Consider the following 25,987-nt stretch of genomic DNA (forward strand, 5'->3'; position numbering starts at 1 on the left):
CATCTTCTCCCTGAATTTGCCGAACCTCGAGACGAGATTCTTTTAAAGGGGGTTAAAGGGGGTTGTCACATCCCAAAACGTTAATTACGTAATTAAGTATGCATAATCATCACGACATTATATTTTACGTGTATAATTAATATTTTAAACGTTTAGTCGGATTTCAAAGGTTTTACGTTTAGAACCTTTACGAGTTTTCTCCACCTCATTGTGAGTATATTTGTGAGTAAAAAATAGTTTAGAGATCTTTAGGAAAACCCCCAAAACTTTAGAGAAGAAGAATAGAAAAAGGAAAAAAAAAAAGCTGTTCCCGCGATCTGATCGAGAGCTCTCGCTATCTGACCACCAGGGCACAGAGTGCCCACTTAAAGAATCGACCAACTCTCTCAATCTCTCTCTCACTTCTCACTCTCACTCACTCTTCACTCAACCCTAGAGAGAGAAGGAGAGATTCACCTCGACGTATTCGATAGCCGGAGATTGACAAAGAGAACTTCCCCAAGGTACTCGAGGACTTCCTGGAGCTCATCCCCTTCCTCCTCTTCGCCGAAGGCGTTTCTATGTGGATTCATCCACCCCAAACCCGTACACCACCCCGGTGCCCGATATTCAAATCAAAGCTACCCTGGAGTGATCCTCTCTAATAGAGAACTTCCTTATGCTAAGGTGGGACATCTCCTACTATTTTTCAGTTGTTCTTGAGCCCTAATCGGTCCCCATTCCATTTAGACTTGAGCTCCACCCTAGCCTAGATCACATCCATAGAGCTTTCTAAGTTTAGCTCGATGAATATTATCCAAACCAGCCTAGAAAAACTCCACTAATCTCCTATAGCGCTTTAGTGCCCTTTGTAGTCAAAAGCATCACGGAAGCCTTCGTCGGCGACCTACCTAAGGTGCTATCGGTAAGGACTCAAGGTCTGACCACCAATTGTAGGTCAAAACCTTAGTCAAACTCCGTAGTCATGAGTCAAACCGCCACTAGGGCCGGTCTAACCGCCTAGAGATCAGGTCTGACCACCAGCTGCTTGAAGCCTTATGAACTTAGGACGTCTTATCCGTTTCCAACCCAAGTCGTTTGTCGATTTTTTACAAATATTTTTAAAAAATGACACTTTGATGTTATTCAAACATGCATCATATGCATGTTTTTCTATCATTTATTTGTATATGTGATGCATTATTGATTTATTTAGAGAGTGAAACGAAGACTATCCAAGTTGTAGCAAAAATGGCCCTACTAAACCATGATTGTAATTTTGGTGATTAATGACAATATAGTTATTGGGACTAACATATTTGTCTAGAATATATGTTAGTAAGTCTTATGGATGTAATACATGAAGAAGTCACTTAAGCCGAGACAAAATTTGGTTGAATTGGAAAAGGTCTCAGGAGAAATGACTTCACCGGATGGTCCGGTTGAACACACCGGAGCATTGTGTCCAGAGGCATTTGACCTCACCAAATGATCCGGTGCTCAGAGGAGGATACACACCGGAGCATTTCTACCAGAGAAGGTTGCAGCTATTGAAGATCGAAGGTCAACACGGCGGAAGGTCCTGTAATGAAGAGAAGTGCACCGGACAATACACCGGACAATGAACAGTGCAAAGATGAAGAAGAATAAGACCCCGTCAGATAGTCCGATGATTGATTTGAACATATCGGAGGAATGCACCGGTGCATTGTTGATAAAGGGGAGAATGTAGTGACCTCACCGGAAGGTCCGGTGCTTTGAAGATTTATACATCGGAGTATATTTTCCAGAGAGGGTTGCATTGGCTCGACTGGCGGAGGATAAGGCAGCTTGTTGACTCTCTGACTTGATGTGAAGTGATCACAACGGCAAGGAAGCAGAAGAGAGGCTAGTGGTGAGATCTTGCCACGGTGGCTCATCCGGACGGAGGTCTTGTCTTTGTGACTTGGTGACTCAAAGGTCGTGACCGGAACCATATCCTTTGTAGAGCTCCAACGTAGACTAAGGGTGGTATTCATATCATCGATACTATAGGAAAAAAAATCCTTATGCCGAGTTTACTCTCTCTATCTTATTTATGTTTCCGTATTTACTTACTTACAATTTACCTTCTTAGATAGGTTCGTTGCAAGCGCTTTGATCGGTAAAGTAGATACACTAGATAAATATAGAACACATTTAGATAGAAATTGATATAGATTTATTTTGTATTGTTTTGAGTAAAAATAATTTTAAGTGTCATAATTCACCCCTATCTTAGGACGTCATCCTAATTCACCCCTATCTTAGTATGTCATCGATCCTCACACAAGTGATCGAATGCGATACCAAACCACCAGAGTTTTGTGAGTACCGCGCAAAAAACGTCAGACAGGTGACGGAGCAACAAGACAAGTATATAAACATATTTCATCTTATAATTTGAATCATGTGAAGTCTAAATTGATAAATTACTGTTTATATAAGACATGAATATTAGAGTTCCAATATCGGGTTATATAGGTAGAACCTATATTGATATATTACCTCTACCTTGAATTATTGATGATTCGTATATTTGTAACCTGGGTTAACAATGTTATTTTCTAATTCAAAAATTTTCTCAGATATACTTAGCAATACATTTCTCGATAGAAGTAGCCATTAGTAATTGATGCTTCTTGAGGCAACAATTTCTTTAGGAAGATTCTACTATTTGCCACTGAATAAGTTGTTTATTCTACGATATACCATTAGTGTGTCAATAACATGTAGATCAGGTCCTACAATTGATGGCATATCATAGAACAGGCACTTATTAAGTGGCAAATCGTAAATTGTTCCATTTCTTTGATTGCTTTTGTGTTTACAGGAAGTAAAAATGTCCAAATGGACCGTGCAACATGGGCCAGCCCGAGGCACGATACTATTGGCACGACCCAAACACGGCCCGACCTGAGCATAAATGGGTCGGGCCGGCACGGCACGAAGCTTCGGGCCGTGCCTGTGCCGAGTGTGCGGCACGGCGCGGCCCGAATATTTCGGGCCAGCACGGGCACAGCCCAGCCCGGGCCGGCACGAGCACGGCCTGGGCACGCGGCGGCCCAAGAGGCACGGTCAGGCCGGCACAGCACGACCCGGGCACGCGACGGCCCAGGAGGCACGACCGGGCTGGCACGGCACGACACGACCCGAACACGCGACGGCCCGTCACGGCACGGCCCGCCGCGCCGACTCGGCACGCGGCAGCCCACGACACGGCCGGGCCGGCACGGCACGGCCCAGCCCGCGGGGCATGGCCCGGCCGGCACGTGGGGGCACGACGGGCACATGGGGGTACGCGGGTTAACGGGTTAAACGGGCCGACCTGTTTAACCCGTTAACCTGATATTTTTGAATTTTATAGTCATTTTGTGACCGTTTGAGCTAAAAAAATTCGAAATTTTTTGCAAAAATCACTATTTTTCACCTATAAATAGAGGAGCACCCTGCTCTTCCATTCCACACCAGCAACACCATTTTTTTCTCTTGTTTCCTCCTCTCATTCTTGTCTCAAAGTTCTTGAGAATTAGCGATAATTTGGTAAAATTAGTTTGAATTGTTGCAAAAAAATCCGAGCAATTCCAAAACCGTCATCCTGCTGACCTGCTGTCTTGAAGTTGAAGAAATCTTGGTGATTTTTTTGCATCGTTGTTGAGTCTTATTTTGTTATTAGTTTTATTACTTGATTATTTCTAACTCTGAATATTCACAATTTTTTAGTGTCATTAGACATTGATCATGGATACCGATGATCATGATACATCCATAGATCATGATTTTTTCTCCAATGACTCATAGCGGACTACGGCCCCTTTGATACCAGTGCTACAGGTGATGATGGACCCAACGGTAAACCTCCGGTTGGTTCACATGCAGGTGATAGAGCAGCACCTCCATCGTCAGGCTCTACAAGTGCACACACATTAGCAAGCACCGGATCTAAAAGATCAAGAGCCGGTACTTCCGAAGTTTGGCAAGACTTTGAAAAGTTCTACAAAGAGGACGATGGGGTAAGTATCAGGTATGCTAGGTGTTATATTTGTAAACATGAATTATCTGCAAACACCTCGGGTGAAACAGAGCACTTGAATAGGCACACCACAAGTTGCAAGCGAAAGAATGGAGCAGCCATGAAGCAGACGGTGTTGCAGTACAACTCCGACGGCTCTGTTCGTCATTGGAAGTACGACTCTGCCAATACTCGAAAAGAGCTATGTCGCTTCAGTACAAGAGCGGATATACCACTCAATATTGGTGAATTTGCTGCATTTGAAGATTACATTAAGCAAGCTCATAATCCTAGGTTCACGCATGTTTCTAGACAAACAACTAGTAGGAATATGATAAAATACTACAATGCGTGTCGTAGCAAGCTTAAAAAAATATTGCAAACATGTACATTTTCAGTTGCTTTGATCTCGGACATATAGGCAGGTAGAGCTAGAGAGGATTATCTTAGCGTGGTTGCTCATTTTGTTAATAATGATTGAAAATTAGAAAAGAGAATAATCGATTTTCGGTTGATTGACAACGCGCATACCGATGAAAATATTGTTGAAAAAATATCTCAAGTAGTTGTAGACTTTGGTGCAAGTTCTTAATCAAAAAGTTTAGACCAGAATTCCAACATCCGGAGGGGAGCTAACTACCTTCATCGACAGTGACGTTATCAGCCATGAACAAGAAAACTTCAACACACTGCAATGATGGCATGAAAGACGAATTATCTAGTGCTTTCACTGTTAGCGCAAGATTTGTTAATGGTTCATGTATCTAAAAAAAGCTATCTTCAGTCTTACTAGAAGGATAGTAGAAGAGAGAAAAACAAATCTATCAAATAAGATAATTAAAATACTCACCATAATAAAAGATTAGGAACAAGCTGAAGCACGAATGCAACACACTACAGAAAACACTGAGCTTGAAAAATCATTCCAAAATTTGTATCTAGATGGTGATGAGAACGTGTAATTTCCAAAATTTGTATCTAGATGCTAATGAGAACGTGTAATTTCAAATTTACTGAACTAGGTTGTACTCTTTTTTTTCCTTTGCTAGAAAGATTTTTAATAAGGTAATCTATCAATAAAGCTCATTTTTAGAATTAATTATGTGTCCCTATTATTTCTAAATTTTTTATTTTATTAATATTTTTTCTTTATTTTTTTTAAATGACCCTCACGACCCCACCCCCACCCACCTCTCGTCTTACCTATAAATATCATCTCAAACTCTATGTGATCTCATCGACCACCCATCTCTTTTCTTAGTTGCTAGCTAAGTAGCCAGTAGCCACTTCACATCAAGAAATCAATTCCATATTTCAATTCATGGATCAAAACGTCGAAAACTCGCATGTATAGTCATGGGTGTGACAACATTTTAAAAAGGTCTTTAGAGAAATTGACAAGAAACAAATAAGATTTGCTAAGTGTAATATATGCAACATTAAATTAGGTGCTAGATCTCCAAATGAAACGGGACATTTAAGGAAGCATATTAAATATTGCAAACAAAATTCTGAGATTTCTAATAAAACCATATAATTTTTACAGCATAACCATAGATTATACTCTTTTTTTCTTCTAGTAGAAAAGTTTTTAACGAGGCAGCCAATCAATAAAGCTCTTATTTATTTATTTTCTATAATTTTTTGATTTTTTGGAATTTTTAGCTATTTTTTATTTTTTTCCTATTTTCGAAGTGCTAACGGGTTGAGCGTGCCTCCACCGTGCTGACCGGGCCCATCGTGCCTCCACCATGCCAACCTGGCCCGTCATGCCTCCACCATACCGGCCAGGCCCGTCGTGCCGAACAGGCCCGTCGTGCCTCCGTCGTGCCGGCCGAGCCCATCTGCCGAACGGGCCCGTCGTAACGAGAGCCGACCCAGCACGGTAAAAGCTGGGCCGTGCCGTGAGCCGACGACTCGGCACGCGGACCGGTACGACACGGCCTGTTACAGTAAACAGCCCTATCGGGCCGTGCCGAGCCCGTACCGGGCTGACCCGAGTGACCCATTTGGTCATCTTTAATAGGAAGCTTCTTACTCAAGTTAGTCACACTTAGAGGAGCAGTAAAGTCTTCGACAACGGTACAACAGTTTAGCACAGTGTCAATGCAATATTGTTAGTAACTAAAAAAAAATCCATATCAATCAGAGTTGTTGGAGGCTGAAATTTGATGTTTTCAGTCAGAACCTCTTGGACAGAGACGAAAGTCTGCTGAGGAAAGTTCCTGTAACAAGAGTCAATCGTTACCGTGCAGTCAACTATGTGCAATTAGAACAGGTTTCACGATTGATTGCTCTTTGCTAGTCAAATAATCCATTCCAGAAAAAAAAAAAGAACAGAATTGCAACAATCTAAAAATTACCTTCACATGGAAGCATATCAATTCAAACCCGTCTAGTGGTGCAAACTTTTCCAGGATGTTGTAGACGTAGTTCTCGGGAAATGTAAGCATTGTAAGCATGCAATGCAATAATTATGTTCCGTGTTACAGTGCATGCCTCTGAACCTACAATGACAAACAAATAAACATAAAGTTTAACTCATATAATTAACATAAATGCTAGCAATTACAAGCTTAACTTTTATGATTGAATCGAATACATGTAATAATAGCAGTTTGCAATAATGAGCAATCAGACAAGATATCTATTAAAAGCTCAAGGCTATAGCAAAATTGAGTTTTTGCTGGTTTGGGCCTAGCATAAGCCGAACTCAATGTATTTAACCTTAACATAAGAAGCTTAAGATTAAACATGGTTTTGTGTACTTCTAAGAAAGGGGGGACTAGCCAAGCCCTCCCCCCCCCCCCCCCCGGGGCGCATTTCGAGTCTAACCCTGCACAGAGGGGCCGTAAACCAGAGAATCCAACTGTCAGGGGCATCATAAATGAGGAAAAAACGTATTAATGGTTCCAGCCCAAGCCAGCCTCAAGTTTGCACCCGTCAAATGTCCAAATAAAGTTGAACTAACATGCGCTGCTTATACTAGCCAAGTAGTAAACTGGAATCCTTGCAAATGGTAGATTGGACACAGTAAAACACTAACTAAAAGATAATATACTGTTCTCTGAATAATAATCCACTTTATGTTTATAACTCACACTGCCACTCAAAAAATAAAAAATGCTTGAACCTGGTTAATCAAGACCTGATGCAAAGTATATATGCTGGGAAAGATCAACAAAAAAGACCATTATGTCTAGGATATCTAAGTATATCAAAGACCAAAAAAAAATATTGATGGTAAGTGCTACCTCAAGCATATTTTGCCCAGCAAAGAAATTCAGCCCCATGCTTCCACCATTGTGTTGAAGAATCCTGAGCTTCCCTTCCTGTCATTCACCATAAGCATCAGCAATGCATATATTTGCTCCATCTTTGTTGTTGATCTAACTTGTATCTCACCTTAGTCCCATAAACAAGACCTGCTCCAGGGGAAGGATGAAAACATGCAACATTGACTTCATCTAAAGCACTAGGAAGAACTCTTACAAGCTCCATGTCTGAGACTCTATACACCTATGGCAGTGGACAGAACAATGATGTCAGCTCATAACCTAGATAATTTTGAAAATTTTCAGTGGCATTTTGACAATTGGAGCAAAACCCAGCAGTATTTCAATAGATACCTCAACTGTAAATTATAGTGAGTAAACTGCATCTATTTCCAAGCATCAGAAACAAGTATCATGAGAGCAACTTAGCTAGTGTTTCTGTAAAATAATTTACTAATTCGTATAGTGGTCTAACCAACATATGGTTTAGGGTAACTCAACAATATCTACCTCCAAAACAGTGTACACAGGAACTATGGTCTCCCCATCCATGAAAACGCTCCTAAGCAGTGACTTATGACAACGACCATATGCCAATAGTATGTGTTCCGATGTAGGTGAAAACTGCAGCAAATGAAAATGTCATGGTGCAGATGATTAAAAAGCTTCCCTCGAATGAATCCAAAATTTAATAATCAGAACAGAAGAATTATAAAACCCAATATTTATTATGTATTGGCCTGAGACGCTACAGGCTGTTGATGAAGAGTAGAGATGACAGAATAATTTCTGAGATAGAGAATAACCCTAAGAGATGTTATTGGTCTCGGAAGAGAAGGAATATGTGGCAACAAATATTTACCGCTTTAAACAAGCAAATACCCTGCAAAAAGAAAATGCTGAAACCCTACCAGGGAAAAATGGAAAGAAAAAAACCTGAATGGAAGTTAAGCAGTTAGCAGCCCTTATTGCTCTAGACGCAAGAACCGTGCCGAACCTACAAAGGACACATAGAAAAAATTATGAATTAACAAGTCCATCTGCAAACAATAGCCAGATAAAGATTGTGAAAAAACAGCAGTAAGAAAACTTGCGTTGCCTCCTCAAGAGAATAAACTCGAAGCTCATATATAATTTGGTGCGAGGGAAGTGGATGCCGAGTAGGAGATGTTCCAGCCCCAGTAGAATCATACTGCACAGGTAACTGGCTTCCATGGTCACCTTCTGTTTGTGGCAGCATGCATGCAACACAAGCAACCAAAAATCGTCCACAAGGGGAAAAATGGGTGCCCATTTCACTGCAGTAATTGATACTTCAAGTAAGCAAATAAGTCTCAAAACTCAACTACAGCAAAGAATTCATCAAACATGATAATGAAACTCAAAGCCACCAACACAGCTAAATGACAAAGTTTTGTATAACTGCTGCTGGCCAAAACAAGCAATGCACCCATTCAGGAGCATAAAAACAGAGTAGAGAATCAGTATATTTTGTGTAGTCCAATGTACCAGTTTAATCAACAAACAACATGAAAAGATCTAGGTATGTTACACAGGATTTTTTATTTTTATTTTTTATTTTTATTTTTTTTTTATTTTTTTTGGGGGGGGGGGGTGGGGCACATCAGAGCACCTGCAAAGTACAGCGTGAGAAATTGTCAAGCGGCATGTCCCAAGCTCAAATGCAACACACGGATCCTTGATGTTGTGCCGCCATATTCTAAGTTTCACTGTACAAGGTAGTTCAGTACCACTACCATCAAACAGCGAGGTAGGTAGTTCTGACCCAACACCTAATGAGACAGCATGAACCACAGCTTCATCAATTTGAGTACCCAGAAGCAAACTTCCAACCCCAGGTACAGAGGCCATCAGATCAGGGTGTGAGGTATAATGCCGTCTTGACCCAATAAAATTGCCAGCAGTAGCTGGAACTGATGATGAAACATCTACATGCTCTAAATTATGCATGTATGGTAATCCACTAGATGTTGTGAACCGATCCATTGGCATACCACTTGGGCCATCAGGTCTTGAATGCAGAACTATTTCTGGATTTGGGATATTTCTGCTCAAGTGGGATGTTTCTGTGCCATCTCTCTCCCTAAACCTTTCATTAGTAGCAGCACTTCCACCGTACACTCTTGAGTTAGATTGCACTCTGACAGTATACATTTCAGTTCCAGCATATAAAGATGTTGAAACTGAATCATCATCATTAGCCACACCTGTTTCTCCAGGGCATGCATCCATAGACGTAACCAACTGACTAATCTCTTGATTTTCAGCATCTGACAGCAGTGAATTTTGCACTAAAGATGATGATCCCTGCTGCACATTGATTGAATCAATATCCCGATCATTGCAAAGCGGACATATGATTCCGTCATCCCTAAGATATGCAGGCCAGAGCAAGCAAGATGATGACAACCTAGACTCAAGATGAGGACAGCACATTGAGTTAATGTTTGCCAAAATCACAGCTGAACAACAGTTCGAATAGCCAGAAGATGTTGCAGGGGTCAGTGTTGAATCTCCAGAATCAAGGTCGTTAACCTGCCAATGAACCTCTGGATGAGTTTTAACGGAAAATAGAAGCTAGGAAAAACATAAATGCTGTTGACGCAAAATTCTACCTCTGCCGTCAGTAGATATGGGGCACCATGGGGATGAAAATGGACAGCTCTCAGTGAACGGCGGGTTTTCAGTATCATTGCTGGGTCCAAAGCTTCAGCTTGCTTGCTGTAGTCCCAAATGAACAACTGACACGTGTGTTCACAATTTGAACATTAGTGTATATTACTTTAACAATTTACAGAAAAACTTGATTCTTTCATAAATTCAACAGAAAGGTCTCACTTTGTGACCTGATGCAACTGCCAGAAGCTCCCCCGTGGCATGAAACGCAATAGACGCAATAGGCCTATCTGCAAAAGGAATCTAATGAAAAGTTAAAGAGTGCTACTCGAGAAATACCCATGAATACCCAAAAATAATGACAATGAGTCTGTCAAGAGAGATTACAGAAGAAGTGTTCTCCAATGCAGTGTGATGTTTTAGCATCCCAGAGACGAACTTCATGATCCAAACTTCCGCTGGCAACGATATCAGAATGTAATGGATGGTACCTAACCTGCAATAGAACAGCACCTTAATAAAAAAAACTATTAATTTTACCTTTATATTGCTTCCCTGAAATAATAAGTTTGTGGTGAAATGGTATTATTTAACCCAGTGATTATTAAAGAAATATTAAGAACCAGGTTACTATTATGCTATTTATTTATAATAGCTTTAAAGCACATACTAGAAACAAAATATAGTAAGAAAAAGTATGCTGCCCATACCACCCATGGAGTGCGTTGATGTCCGAGCAACTCTTTCAAACATTTCCCGGTTTGGTAGTCAATTATTTTAACAGTGTGATCACCACTGGTAATAAAGAGCAGTTAGTCTAATTGTTCTTCAGCATAGGTCAGACATATATAAAGTAAATTAACCTACTGCGTGGATGCAAGTGTTCTCCCATCAGGACTGAACGCAGCTGCAATAGTTGACCTCGGAGCAGGCACAAGAGGGCAATATTTAGCTGACCAGCGATGCAAGGACTGTGATTCAGCCCTGTAAAAATTAAGGTATAAAAAGCTTACCCAATCAAATGATAGAAGTATAGCAAACAGTTCGAACATTTATCTCAATATAGAGATGAAATACTACTAATAAGAATTGTTCTTAAATATTCATCTTGGTTAAAAGAAAATTCCATTACCAAGAAAAGAGATCATGCCGAGCATCTGTAGAAAAAAACTTTAACTCAACAGAACCATCATCACATCTTGGAGATTTGGTCCAAAGCCTTTTAGCTTGATGTTTTGTTTGAGTTGAGACCTCCCGCTGGGCTAATATATGAAAAATGTTTCTGGTAACAAGAAAGGGGGAAAAAAAGTTACATTCAGCAGAAGATTGCATTGGAGTTAGTTGGGAATATTCTTATATCTTATACTTTTTATTAACATAGTAGTGGTGGACCCTCAGAAAATTTATTGTCACAGAATACAACAGAAGTTCCTCTAGCCCAAAATGATAGAAAACAATGATATATTAGCATCAATTTACCTTTGCCTTGATCTTCTTTCTGATAATGTTTGATATCTCGAAACCGAACAAGAAACTGATTCTGGAGCTGGGGCATGCTTTGAGCCTTCTACCCAACTTTCAGTCATTTCAGGCATTTAATATATCCCACCTAAAATTAATTTAACAAGCCAGATAAAAGATAGCTATGAACATTTTTTCCAGGATGATGCATTTGAAAACGCTTCAACCAAATAAAGACGATACTAGCCCAAACATCAGAATCTGACACCTCAGGAAGTTATATGGTCCAAATATACCTAGCATAATGGTGATGACAAATGCTGTTTCCTGATTTGCAACAATCAACTCCAAGTAAGTTTTCAGGAGATTCTTCCATTTGAAAAATTCTTCAGTGCAAAGATCCAACCATATGAAAATAATTATATTTTTTTATGTGAACTTACTATGCATAGTCGATGGATCTTGCCCACCTTCCTGTTATGGTTTGTTATACCAGTATATTTCCATTGTTTATTTGAATATTTTATAATCTTATGACATGTTTGCTCATTTAAGCTTATTTGAGATTAATCATTGCTGTTTCAAGGATTAATTCTCATGGAGATCACAGAAAAAGTTGAACCCAACATGCCATTTCCACTGGATGTGTGCTGACAAAGCAGGACACTGCAAACAGAAAACATTCAAATTGTCTTCCTTCAGCATATGCCACATCCATATAACATACAAATTAAGTGTGTTCTCTAGACTGAGATCTTGCCATTTAGAGAAAGAAATGTATCAACCAGGCAATAATTTCAAGTCCATTAGGGGGGTCTAAGCGATATGACTAGCGGCAAGTAGAAAAACATATAGTTGTGCGAGTGATGAAACAATTACACCAGCAATTGGATGCATTGTCACAGGGAGATTCATGTTGGATGTATAGGTATAGCCTATTGGGCGAAAGAGAGCACCCATTCAACAGAGCAGAGATACGAAAAAGACAAAAAGAACCCAAACTCCACCACAATCAATCATCACTTGACCTAACTTCAACTTGCCTTCTCTGAAAAAAAAAAATATGTACACATAAAGAACTTCTAGCTGACTTGGCATGTTGGCCAAAAATGGTGAAAGGCCATGGTGAGTTCTCAAAAAAATTGACCATTGAACAATGAACAGCACAATATATCCCCTCTTTGAAATTACCCAATCAAACAAGTTTTAAATGTTACGAATAGCAACTTGTATTCAATGGTAGCCCCAATGGGGCAATATATAGTACATGAGAGAGTACAGTGAAAGGACTCTAATAACCTACACGTAAAGTCGTAAAGGATAATGACTCTATATTCCTAACACCCCTCAAATGCAAGGCGTATGCAATAGTGTTGCATTTGAAAATATATCTATTAAAAGCCATCATAGAGTGGAGCATTTGTAATCCTGTCGAATCAAGCCGAAGTAGTGCAAACGAAGCACATGAGTAGAGTTGTGATGATGACAAATAAAAGAATGCCCTTGGTCAAGAATCGCAACAAAGTGACGATGAGTAGCAAGATGACAAACGAAATTGCCACTAAAGCTATATAAAGACCAAGATAACAAAAGAATGCCCTAGATTAGGAATTGCAAACAAAGCAAAGACGAGTAGCAAGACAACAAACGAAGTCGTCACTAAAGCTACGAAAAGACCTAGATGTCATTGTTGCATCAATAACGACAAGAAAGGATTAGCCAAACAAAGATAAATATTTGGCTAACCACAAAAGAAAACGACTAATTGATAAAGGAATATATGGACTCACACAGCATAGACGAACACAAAGAGAAAATAGACTTGGATGGATACAACGGAAGCAAAAACTCTAAAGAAAAATAGAGATACTAGCAATGACGGTAGAAGAAACAAGACTAGCAAGAGAAAGCGTCCATCGAGGGACCATCACAGTAGAATGCCAACAATAAGTAGACCACAAAGCACCTGGACTAGCTCAACACGAAGTTGCCACTCCCAAGCAAAAAGCCAGCCCTCGAAGTTGCCGCAACAAGAGCATTGAGATGGCTTGGAGATCACCCAGTAGCACCTCGCGGCGGCGGCAGCTGTCGAGCCGAATCTGACGGTCTGGTGGCGAGGGTGTCGGCAAGAACCCACACTGAGGAAAGCGAGGAGCGAAGCGACGGATGATCGAAGCCACATGACGGGTGGTGGTTGAGCGGGCAACGGAGGAGCTTAGCAGAGGAGCACGATGGAGGAGCCAGAACCTGGCGGCGAAGAAGCCCGACAGATCTCAAAGAGCCGTGAGGGATCTTGAAGAGTCAGCCAACGGCACTAGACGAGGCCCCGACGACAGCGGAGGAGAGGGGACCAGTCCCAAAGCGAACGAAGGCTGCGATGGAGAGACAAATGAGGCCCCGGAGAGGAGGCGCATTGGCGACGGCAATCATGGAATCGGACCGACAAGCAACAAGCAATGGATGGAGGATGCGATCTGTGCTACACGCACGTCACAGACGCCATCCTGAGCCGAGCACCGGTGCGGACTCGAGCACAGTGACCGGCGGAGGCGGCTGACAAAGAAGAGCCGGCACTAGGAAGGAGTCGGCAAGGACCAGGGGGAGAAGCTGACGGGTAGAAAAAAATCTAGGGTTTAGGGCGAGTTGCGGTTGAGGAGAAAAATCTAACTCTAATACCATATTAGGAATAATAATTTGTATTCAATGGTAGCCGATGGGGCAATATATAGAGTACGTGAGATAACATAGGGAAAGGACTCTAATAACCCATACGTAAAGGATAAGGACTCTATATTCCTAACATTAAAAAACCACATAAAGTGTTAACAGAGTTAGTAGTACAACAAACTAATAGCAAATTAATAGGAAAAAGTCTTCATTAGGTCCCTCAACTCTCCTTAGTGTCAATTTTCACCTTAAACTGGAGTACTGCTTACTTTAGCCTATCAAAGACCAAAACTGGTGCAAATCAAGTCCAAGGTTGGTTTTGTGAGTTGTTTTGGATGACATGGTATCCTAGTGGGATATCAGCTGATGTGGCCTTAAAATTCCGAGAAACATGGGCCCACGTCTCAGCCTCCCCACTTCTCTTCTCCAACTCTCTATTTTACTCTGTCTCCGTCCTCGTCTCTCTTCTCCGACTAGCAACTTCATTGCCCCTAGCGAGCGCAAACCCCATCGATGGTAATGCTTCGTTCTTGCACTCAGGATTGTTGCCCTAGCGAGTGTGACACTGAGTGGGGCTTCTCCTTCAGCTTTGAATGTTTATGGCTCGCACAAAAGAATGCAGAGCTATGGACCTTGGTAGCATCGCTCCAACTACAAGGCAATGCATTTGAACAAGACAACTTGCTATTCCTGGTCGTAGCTAGCTGCTTAGCCCTGTACTGGACCACTTCCTTAGCGCGAACATGGGCACTCCCACACCATATAGTTAACCTGTTGATCGGCCAAGACCCTAGCCCATATGCAGGGGCCTCCTTGGTCCATAGCGAGCGTGCATTGGAAACTACATATAGATTTGCTCCATGCCACCTCAAAACTAAGATTATAAATTTTAGGGACAATATCCAGCCCAAACGAGCGTTGTGGAAGCCAATTGGTCGTGGTCGCTATTTGGAAGAGAAATGGAGTGACAAGGTATGAGGGAGAGAGTCAGAGATGAGAGAGTGATGGAAAGAGGATTCAACTGACATGCGGGGTTAGTTTATGACGTGGCAGATGATAAGGCGACATCGATGGCATGGTGGCCATGTCACCCAAAATAGTCCACAAAACAAGCCTTGAGATGCAATTTGTACTTGTTTGATATTCAAAATACCTAAAGTAATGATATTGGAGTAGGTAAATTAGACACTAGGAAGGGTTTAATTTTTGACCAAAAGTAGACCTTTTCCAAATTAGTAAGACATCGAAGTACAAGAAGTCTCCTACTAGGCAACATCGACATCACAATTAAATCAAACTAACTTCTTTGTGTGTTTGTTTCTGATTCGAACCTATCGTTATTACTAGTCTGATTTGGAGACATTGTGTCTGCCTCAACACCAACATAGTCTACCGATACGTATTGTTTTGGTTCATGCCAATAGGGAGAAGAGATGGTTGTGGAGCCACTCATGCACCGGCGATAGCTGCCATGAAAGTAAGCGGGAGTCCAGCAAGCAGTGCCACTGTACCTTGCCCTTGCCAACATGTGACTGTAGTGGGGCAGCGTACATGGTTACCTGTACCTACTATCTTGGAAGTAAACTCTGGATGACAATACACGTGTCCTGTGAATGATTTGTCACCATGGTATATAGTCCTATGCTCTCACATATATGGGATGTACCCTCTACATGATAACAATTCATTTTGGCAGTTAAGTTTTCAATGTTTCCATGCACCATAGCACATATAAATCACCATCAAGGCAGCAAGAGATAAAATTCCTCCACCAACAGCTACAGAAGAAGTGAGATAGGCAAAAATGGAAAGTTTAAATTCTCCATCAAAAAGTGGAAACTTACCACCATGAAGAAGTTCATACATAGTGGTAGTGGAAGCTTCGAACAACACAGACTGAAAATTTGGAAGCCTTATTGATAGGCAAATCATTACTTTAAGGGCCTGTTTGTTTCCAGCTGCTTCTGGCTTCTGCTTCTGTCAAAAGCCCAGAAGCCAGTGGCTTCTGGAGAAGCCAGAAGCTGCTTCTGAGGAAAATGAACTAGAAGCTGAGAAGCTCGTTGAGAGTAGCTTTTCTGAGAATTTATGTGCCGAGAAGCCAAAAATTTATTGTAGAAGCCAACAGCTTACTTCCAAAAACAGCTTTTCAGAAAAATCAAAAGTACAGCTTTTCAGAAAAGCCAAAAGCAGAAGCTCAAACAAACAGGCCCTAAGAAGCCATAACCCCTCATCTAAATAGTAAATGACGAAGCCACAAAATCAAGCATGTCATGGATCTCCCAAACTAGAAACCCTAGGAATAGCCATAATAGGTGACTAAGAATCAACACTTGTGAAGCAATGATTTCATTGTGACTGGCTTTCAGCTTCGACCATTTCCTTAACATCTATCTCGTACAATAAACAGGACCCCTAATCCCTCGATCCACACGGAGGCTGCCAAAACAGCATTCCGGCAATGCCATTTTTGGAAGACCAAACACCATTGGCATGGCCTAAGAGTTCTCAACAAGTTGTCAGATTGTAATCACATAAACAGATGCAATATACATCTACAAAGCATGCGTAGCAACAGAATGGAAAAACCGGTGCATCCGCGCATGAGAAGACGATCCTAGTTTGGGAACTGAGGCTGCATAATTGACACACCGATCGAATCCCCTGGCCCATCGCAACAGCCAAGGCCATCCAAGAGTACCGCCCCCAATCCGCCATCCCGAGATACTACCACCTCGCCCTCCGCCAGGAAAGGACCGCAAATCACTATAGCGGGACTTGACTGGAGAGAGGACGCAGACTGTTGCCGTGGCAACGAAATGCGGCATGGAAGAGTTACCTCGCCGAGGCTGGCTTGCGAGGACGGAGGGGTGCCCAGCGGCAAGGACGGCCCGGCTATCGGCCTCCCGCGCCGGCGGCAATCGGCGCCCGGGACAGGGAGACGGCGGCGCGAACGGGTGGGGATGGAGGCCCCGCCGCCGCCGGCTTGAAACCCTCGCCACAGGAGGTAACGGCAAGGAGGGCAGGAGTCAGAGAAATGAGACGGAGACAGGGCCCACAGGAGCGCCGAGGAAGCGGAAATGTCTAGCACGCGGAAATTGTGTGCTACACACGTTTAAAATTTGGTCTTAGCCATGATAATTCGAAGACCCCGTCTAGATAGGAAAAATCATGACTCTCAAATACAGCTATAACAAGTGTGTGGATTAACCCATGTATTGTAATTGGAAGTTTGGAGCAAAGATGCTTGGGTAATTAACGTAGAGAGTATGCGAAGCACTTATACAGTATTTCATTAAAAAATAGGGTGGCCGTACCCTTTTTTTCCCTTCTATTGAATCAGCCGAAGAATTTGGACCATTCAATTTGCATCAAGTGCTCACCGTGCCTTCTTCTTTCTCTAACCTTGCAGAGCTTCTTTCACCTCCATCCCGTCATTGACAAAATCAACTCACTCCCCTCCCTCTAGTAGTGTCCTCACTCGGATCCGTGCTTCCCGCCCCCCGCTATGCTAATGTGGCATGTCATGCCATCCCACCCAGATTTGGCCTACTGGCGGTCCTTCGCCTCCTGCTGCTACGCTGATGCATTTCATCCTCCATTTGGCTTGTCTGCATCCTGAGAACCTTCTCTAATCCCAGTAGTCACTAAGTTTGCCATTGATTTAAATCGCTAGAAAGTCACAAGAAGTATAGAAGGCACACAATAATAAGATTGTGGACAGACAACCCGAGTTGGTAGGCTGCAAGCGCGCCGGCCAATAGATACCCATTGAGCGACTCTAGTTCATTTAATCTATAAATACAAGTGTAGAATGGGCTCAAAATAACTAGATACTTTGCTTGTCACAAAGATGATTTGGTTGAGATCGTTCATTTTTGGAAACCATCCTTCCCCTTGTTGCTCTCAGGCCTACATTTTCTGATGTTGCTACAAGGTTCCACTATGCCACCTCTCCGTGCCATCTCACCGGTTGCCACAAGGTGGCAACGCCTTCCTTCATCTAAGGGGGCAAAAGTTCGCATGCCACCAGAGGTGGATAAGATGGATCTTGTACTTCCCCAACACAGTTAGTCGTCACCGATAATACTTTTATTTTTATTTTGAGTTGAAAAATTCTAAGTACGGCTAAACATTTATGATTTTGAAGTGAATTACAATTATGTGCTGAAATTCTTTGAACTTGAGTTGAATTTGTTTCAAGTTGATTTGATCGTTTTCATGGTGACTGGAGGAGCGCGGAGCTCTAGCTAGCTTGCCAATGTTGGGGAGGAACTGAGGAGGGGGGGAGGATGAAGAAGCCCAATAGGGAAAGGGTGCAGAGGGGAGTCAGTTTCCAAAAATGGAATGGGATTCAATTGCCCTATCGGTAGCCCCGCAAATTAGGAGCCTCTAGATTTCGAAAGGACGACAAAGAACATTACCAAACTTTTTCATAGAAGAAAAGAACTGACCCAATTTATTAGGAGCCCCTAGATGAACTCGTAATTAGGTGAGAATCCATTTCTAGTCAAATGGAGTGAGTTTTGAGTCGATTCACCTTGCATCCTTACCATCCGATAGTAAACCCAACCGTATTATTTTTAAAAACCACAGATCATCCTAGAAATTTAGTCACTAAAACGAAGATTTTTATTAAATTCAGAATACCACACCTCGTTCTAGAAATATAGTTCAAACACATATTTTTATTGATCTTGGTAACCACGGTTCTTCCTAGAATCTAGTTAAACTAGGGGTGGAAAATGGATATTAGATATCTGTATTATCCGATATTCATACTAGATCAAACGTAAATGTGGTAAGAAAAATTCATATCCGATTGACATATGTATACGAATATGAATATGGATATATCCGAATCCGTTTTTCCAAAAATAGATATAGATAATATCCATATCAAAATATATAGAAACACTTTTATAGAATATAAATATGAGTAACATAAAATTTTATTTTTTAGTAAATTTTAAAAACTTACAACTATTCATATGTTGTAGAAAAAACTACAACTGCTGGTGCTCGTTTCAAAAATCTACAACTATTTTGACATATGTTATAAAAAACTATAACTATTTTGACACATGTTGTAAAAAACTACAACTTGTAAAATAATTATAGGTTTTTAAAATTTACTCTATTTTTTTATCTTGTTCTCTTACTTAATTCTTTCGATACAATCTATTATTTTGTTATTTTATACTATAGTAATAAATCTGGCTCTTTCATCTTTTATCCAACGGTCCAAAATCATCTAAAAATAGTGGTAGAGGATCAATCCACTAAAAATGAAGTTCCTTATGTTGAATTGTCATCATGTTCATATCAAATAAATTTATTATTTCATAATTTTGTCGTTGAAGCTGTAGGATATTTGTATACAACTAAATCTAGTACGTATTCAGATGCTGATTTGTATTCGAATAATTGAATTTGTATTTGTATTCAAGGATATTCGAATTCGTATTCGTATTAAAATATAAACATCAATGTGAAAAATGGAAATTCTGATTCATTTCCACCCCTAGTTAAAACAAACTCTTCCTCCGAGTTCGAAGAATGACAACTCTTAGGGTTGAGATAAACACAATTTCAATCGATCAAGTACACATCAAAGGAAAGGAATAGTCTAGTTAGGTCAACCGTACTAATTATCACCCCACGAATTAGGAGTCCCCAAATGAACTACCAATTAGGTGGAAATACATTTCCAGTTAGTGGAGTGGTGTTGAGTCGACCCACCTTGCATCCCTAATGTCTGATCCTAAACCCAAGCATAGCTCTTCCGAGAAATTTATTTACTAAAAAGAATATCTTCATTAATTTCATAAAACCAGCCTCCTAGAAATTTAGTTAGAACAAACTGTTCATTGGAGTTCAAAGAATGACAAGTCTTAGGTTCAAATACTCATCAAAGGAACAATACAGCTATTCTCATTAATTCGGAGGCTAATTGCATAATATAAGGCTTTCTGAAGTTCGTAAGACACGGTATACAACTGTACAGACACCAAAGATCCACTGTTACATGTAAAAATATCTAACTAATATTACAAACCCTTCAGTGTCACACTGTAAATGCTATACATGAGTTGCTGCAATGCAAAGAGAAAGGTGGAAAAAAACGCAAGCTGCTCCTTGGTTAAATTTCTCAAAGGAAAGAGGATAAAAAATGTTGTTATGTAGCGGGTCCGACAAGTGTTTGACGAGGTTCTGCACAGGGCCCTTGCCAGTTACAGCAGCCTGAATGTAGAACCCGAGCCACGCAACCATTGCCAGGCGACCATTCTTCATTTCCTTCACCTTGAGCTCTTCGAATGCCACGGGATCTTTGGACAAACCCAAGGGATCGAAGAGCGCTCCTCCTGGGTAGTTTATGTCCCCAGGAAGATATATTCCCAAAGGTTCTAGTGCTTCGATTCCGCAATACCTCGCATATTCTGGTCCAACCTGACGAATCATGCGATGGCAACAGTATTGAGTGTGTTACTTATAGTCCTTTGAAACAAGAACCAACAAGGAAATGATGTGACAACAGAATATTCTTACAAGATCAAGGAATTTTCATGAAGTGACTGTCTACATTTCCAAAGAGTTTACACACATACAAGGAAATCACTGAAACAGCTGTACACATTTACCTCTATAAGTGCAGGGCAAAAAAAAAGATGGTAATATCTTACCGGGTCAATGAATATTTTTTAGTAGCTCTCTACATTTTCAAAGTGTTTCAGAGACCAGTTACAAAGAAATCACTGAAGATAGCAACATACAAACTGCTGGACACATCTACCAATCTAAATGTACAAGACAAAGAAAAGAAAAAAAATCAGAAAGACAGTATTACCATCAAAAGGGCTTGACAGATAGCGATTACAATGACACCTTGACCACCAGCAATCCGGAATCCAGGAATCCCAAGGTAATCAAGAGTATCACCCTGTAAAATCGACTCATAGTTGAAAGAAAAATATCAGAAGAAAATGGAGATCTTGTGAACATTCTATAAATATTCAACTTGGATACTCTATGAAAATTATCAAAATATTTCCGGATGTAGAGGAGTGCATGTTCTACATCTTTGTAAAATGCGAAGGTCAACTCAATAACATTTTTGAAATAATAAAAAGATATATATTTAGTGAAATACTGTATTGCTAAGTATTTGTCCTTTTCTTTTGTATATTACAGATGTGATAAAAAAATTAACTTCAAAATTTCACTTTCTCTATTATATCTCCCAGCAAACAAGAAAGCTGATCTGCCAGCATTTGGGGATTTCTAATATTGCAAGGAAGTGACACTTGAGTAGAGCACAACAGGTTCTCTTCCAGCTGTGGAATTTTGCAGCAACGCTGATGCTCCATCAGACTTAGCTGTTAACTAGCTTTCAGATGCGGAACATCTGTTTGCTTATAGTCAATTAGGAGCAAACGGAATTGATCTATCATACGCACATAATTGTAATATGCCAGAATTAGTCTTCAACATGTACAGGTGTGTACAATTCTGTTCTAGGAATTATCTATTGTGATAAAAAAAAAAATTCAAAGTTGGAAATCATGAACACCGATGTTTTACCTGAAGTTTTGCGTAACCAACTTTCCACCATACAGGCTCAACAACTAACCCAAATAGATCTAACAGCTCAGGAACAACAACACCAAGAGCAGCAAGCATGGCCCACCGACAATGCAAGATCTCAAAGCTGCACAGTAAACTTGTTGATCAAAAAAAGGAAAGTGAAAAGTGTGCAGAGAAAATAAAACGCACTAACACAAAGCTACAATGACAACAGTTCAGATCATGTTTCAAGAAGAAATACTTGGTTTTAAGAAGCTGCCAAAAGCAGCAGACTATAATCCTTCTGTGATAGGGACAAATACAACAACATATTACCTAATAAATCACACGATAGGTATAATAAGAAGATGCCATAAGTTCGTCCAATGTAAGGAACTATTTACTTGATTTTATCACATAGGATCTTGTCATCACTCAAATCAACAAGGATCAGCCATCATGGGTGAACCAGCAATCAGCAAAACAGCTTGTAGACAACCCGCTATCACAATGTAACAAGCTAGTTTACTCACTAAAGAGTAGAAAGCACAGAGAATAAAAAAGCCACACTAATTATAGCATCTAGCAATGAGTAGCACACAAGCACTGCCTGGAGCAGACAAACAAGTTAGTAGTAGATGCAATGTGCGAGTTGGCATCATGCAGGTACTAACCATTGTTGTACTGTTATTTGTCTTAAGAGAAAGAATGTAGTACTCTATTTTGTGATCATGATCACTGGTAAGTCTATTCTGCTTTCGATCTTTCGGATTGCTTTGTCATTTGCACCAGTATTTCTTTCGTTTGACTTAGTTAACACGTCGTCTTCATCCTTCTCCCTCCATGCTTTGCTTAATCTCCATGTGTATCGCTAGGATCACTCTTGACTTCATCCGGTCTCTTTGATCCTCTGGCACCAAGTCTCCTACTTAGCCCTGATCATCCCACCGTTGACCACCAAAATGCATCCATCACCTGCACACCATGAAATAAGCAAACATGTTTCTGTCACTCTAAACCATCTCCAGGTCAGTTCAAAACAAAAAATCCTCAAATGAAATCACATCCTGCAGAAATCGTGAACATCAGATGTTCTAATGTGTTCATCCTCTAAACATCGGACCATCTAGTGAATGTAATCCTTTCTGCGCACTAAAGATTTTGCCCTATACAAGAAATAGTCTGGTGCGATACTCTAGTGACTGTTTTTCTATCACTGGACTATCCGATGCATCCAAAGATATTATACTACATTTTGCAAACTCTCTGGACAAATTAGTCTGGTGTTTTTTTTGCCTTCAACACCGGAATATCTGGTGCTTCCAACTATACCAGACCTCCATTTCGCAAACCTTCTACAAGAAATGCTCCGATGGCTTGTCCGGTGTTCACAACATAAAGCATCGGACCATTCAGTGTACATCTTCAAACTTGGTGCCAAAAATTCTTTATTGTAGAAATTGCTCTGACGCTCACACTTTATACCACCAGACCATTCGGTGAGTAATATCGGTTTTGCCTCCAGACAGAAATACTCCGGTGTTCAGTTTCAACAGATCACTGGATTATCCGGTGAAACCACTTTTCCATACATCGGATATTCCGGTGAATTCATTTTCCTGAACTTAGACAAAATTTGCCAATTCCATTCTCTAACTCAAGTTAGTCATGAACATGAACAACATCAATAAACACAAGCTAACCAAATTTAACATAACTCAAACATTATCAATAACTCATCACACATATAAATCAAAGACTTTTATCCGAGGTCTTAAATCACCAACCTAGCTGGCGGCATGTCCAGGTCCAGCGGCATGACGACGATGTCCCGTGTGGCACGCGTTTCGGATGGCTTGACGAGCGCGTCTTTGTTGAGTTCCTCACAGCAAAAGCCCTCTTGACCAGCGAGGAAGCCACCACGCTGAGGGCAGTGAGTGCGACTGTGGAAACCCTGCTGCACGGCAAAAACTCCGGCAGTCACCCCAGTGGCGGAGCTTCCTTATAGCCAAGGTAGGCCATGACCCCCCTAAGTCCAAAATTTGTAGAAATAATGACTAATTTTGTCACTTAATTGCTAATTATACACTAATCCAACTCTTTTATTGCCCCCTGAATTCTTTGGCAAGCTCCGCCACTGAGTCACCCAATAAATTGGTTTTGGTGGAGAGGTTAAGATAGAGCAGGACATGGCAGCCGGTGAAGGAGTAGTTCAGTAGGCTAGCGTCCACTAGGTTGTTGCGTGGAAAGTCCAGCGGCGGCGCGAACGGAAAGCCACCGCCAGTTATGGAGTTCCTCAACAGGTTCAAGAAGACAAAGATTACAGTGCACAACACGACGCTAGAAACATCGAGTGCCTAAATCCCCATTCGTTGTGTCGAGTAGAAAACAAGAGAAAGAGAGAGCGATCCAGACAGATATGTGCACGTGAAGCATTTTTTATGTAGCTACTACTCGTAGGAAGAGCTCGAGGTGTATGATTCTTTAAGGAAATGCATGTAGACACCACTGGACACTGTGTAGGTTTTGAAGATGGCTGGATAGCCTATCCAGAAGATACCCGTGACGACAATAGAAGCTTTAGCAGCGGGGTAGCCACGCAGGGGCATTAGCCTCCGTCCCCTAAACACACTACTACAAATGATTTAGGTCATATTTGTTTCAGCTTTGAATTGTGATTTTTAGGTTTTACAATCTGAAGCTGAAACAAACAGACAGCTTTTGATTATAGCTTTTTAAAATCTACTGGTTAGATTATGGGAATATGAGAAGCTGGTTTTTCTCAGCTTTTGATAGATTATGAAAATCTATTTTACTAAACTGCCCATTAAAATTTTTTAGAACCTACAACCTAAAAGCTTTTCACAATCCAGCTTTTTACAATCTAGCTTTTCACAATCCAGCTTCTATAAACTGCTTTTCAGAATCTCTAGCTGAAACAAACAGGTCCTTAATAGGACGTACATGTACAAATATCTATTCAAAAATATCTGTGCAAAGGGTACGACAAACGGTTCTAAAATAGAACCGTTTGAAAAATGTTGAGAAGTAGTTTTCATAAAGTGAGAAGCTTTAGTACAGATGGTTCATATTTAAAAACAGCCTGTATTATTAATAGAAACAGCTCCAAAATGTGACCATCTGTACAAATAACGTAGTTCAGACAGTTCTAAAAGCCGTGCATCCCGCTTTGCACCTATAGTTCAGACGGTTCTAATGTAAGCTGTGTGTCCCGCTTTGCACGAATGCATCCCACTTTTGTGCAATAAAAATCCTAGAAACTTCTTCAATGCCTATACACCTGTACGAGTGCTTATCCTCGAAAGCTTATTCTCTTTGGTAAGCTCCTCAAATCCGACCCCCTCCCTCATCATCTTCGGTGAGTACCTGCCCATCTTTGAACTGCTGTTATCACTGTCATGGAGGCCGGCACGGAGGTCGTTGTCTTCTCCACCGGCACCGTTGCTCACCACCTCCACTTCGCCGGCTCTGACGCCTACTAAAACCGAGGCATCTCCGCTTGCGCCGTCTACGAGATCTGCCTTTTGCTATTGAGATCCGTCTATGAGATCTTGTGGCGGTTCAAAGATGGGATTTTTTTTCCTCTTTTGCTGTTGAGATCTGCCTTGTTGTTTGTCCTGCAGGTCCATGTCAGTCGACGAGAAGCTCGAGATGCTTTGCGCCGAGGTTGGCGGAGCTCGACGAGATCAGGTGAGTCTCTTGCTCCACTCTCCATCGGATCTCGCTGGACATTTGTCCGGTGTTTCGCCCTCATTTTTGCTGATTTTTTAGTGGGTTTTTTTTTCCATGCAGCAAGAACGAGAATGCTGTGTTCATCAACGTCGTATCGTGCTACCTCAGGTAGATCCCATAGATTCCCTTTGAATGTTTTGTGCCCTGTCGATTTGTCACTTGCGCGTGGGTTTTGATGGTTGTGGTGGTGTTTTTGCTGCGGGGAGGCGGAGCAAATCGAGTGGAGGAAGATCCAGATTTTGAGGATTTAATTTGGGTTTGGTTAGATATTGTGACAAGGAGGCCTATAGTGTTAGAGAGCGATGGCATTCGACCTTGGAAAAGGGATGATAGGGTAGCATGAGCCATGCTTGGTGCAGTGCCAGTACCTGTGCCTCAAGATGACATGAGCATGTATCTTATCCATCCATCACTGCTTACCAACTTCAGCTTTTGTTGTGTTGCAGAAGAAGTAGTAACCAATAGTGCTCTTCTATTTTTTTCTTTTTTTTTGCTTAGGTCCTAGGTCGCCAACGGATCATGCTAATGAGTGCATCGTGATTGATTAATGTTCAGACTGTTGCTAAGTCATGAGTAATATATCTGGCCTTTTTCAATATTCTGTGCTCAATCTTTCATTCATGCA

At 41.1% G+C, this 25,987-nt stretch overlaps 2 protein-coding genes across 5 annotated transcripts; both read right to left on the reverse strand.

The window, feature by feature from the left end:
* Nucleotides 1-6,062: 6,062 nt before the first annotated feature.
* Nucleotides 6,063-17,116, reverse strand: LOC133901567 (uncharacterized). Of its 4 annotated transcripts, XM_062342920.1 has the most exons (17): nucleotides 16,886-17,116; nucleotides 11,679-12,048; nucleotides 11,401-11,530; nucleotides 11,054-11,203; nucleotides 10,789-10,905; nucleotides 10,632-10,716; nucleotides 10,309-10,417; nucleotides 10,144-10,211; nucleotides 9,921-10,046; nucleotides 8,918-9,840; nucleotides 8,379-8,582; nucleotides 8,221-8,281; nucleotides 7,795-7,908; nucleotides 7,415-7,528; nucleotides 7,264-7,341; nucleotides 6,373-6,516; nucleotides 6,063-6,234 (listed from the first exon to the last, which is right to left on the reverse strand). In XM_062342920.1, exons 3-16 carry the CDS (start codon nucleotides 11,514-11,516, stop codon nucleotides 6,496-6,498), a joined length of 2,286 nt encoding a protein of 761 aa, XP_062198904.1. In that variant the 5' UTR covers nucleotides 11,517-11,530; nucleotides 11,679-12,048; nucleotides 16,886-17,116; the 3' UTR covers nucleotides 6,063-6,234; nucleotides 6,373-6,495. The 4 variants fall into 4 exon arrangements, with proteins under 4 accessions (XP_062198904.1, XP_062198902.1, XP_062198905.1 ...); XM_062342918.1 differs by lacking the exon at nucleotides 11,679-12,048; XM_062342921.1 differs by lacking the exons at nucleotides 11,679-12,048; nucleotides 16,886-17,116 and adding an exon at nucleotides 15,894-16,031.
* A 3,011-nt stretch (nucleotides 17,117-20,127) lies between these two features.
* On the reverse strand, nucleotides 20,128-23,428 carry LOC133901493 (chlorophyll a-b binding protein 7, chloroplastic-like). Its single transcript, XM_062342847.1, has 4 exons — nucleotides 23,397-23,428; nucleotides 21,628-21,754; nucleotides 20,894-20,986; nucleotides 20,128-20,496 (listed from the first exon to the last, which is right to left on the reverse strand). The coding sequence occupies exons 1-4, from the start codon at nucleotides 23,426-23,428 to the stop codon at nucleotides 20,128-20,130; spliced, it is 621 nt and encodes a 206-aa protein (XP_062198831.1).
* Between the last annotated feature and the right edge of the window lie 2,559 nt (nucleotides 23,429-25,987).

The sequence above is a fragment of the Phragmites australis genome, chromosome 20, assembly GCF_958298935.1.
Source record: "Phragmites australis chromosome 20, lpPhrAust1.1, whole genome shotgun sequence".
NCBI classification, from domain to species: domain Eukaryota; kingdom Viridiplantae; phylum Streptophyta; class Magnoliopsida; order Poales; family Poaceae; genus Phragmites; species Phragmites australis.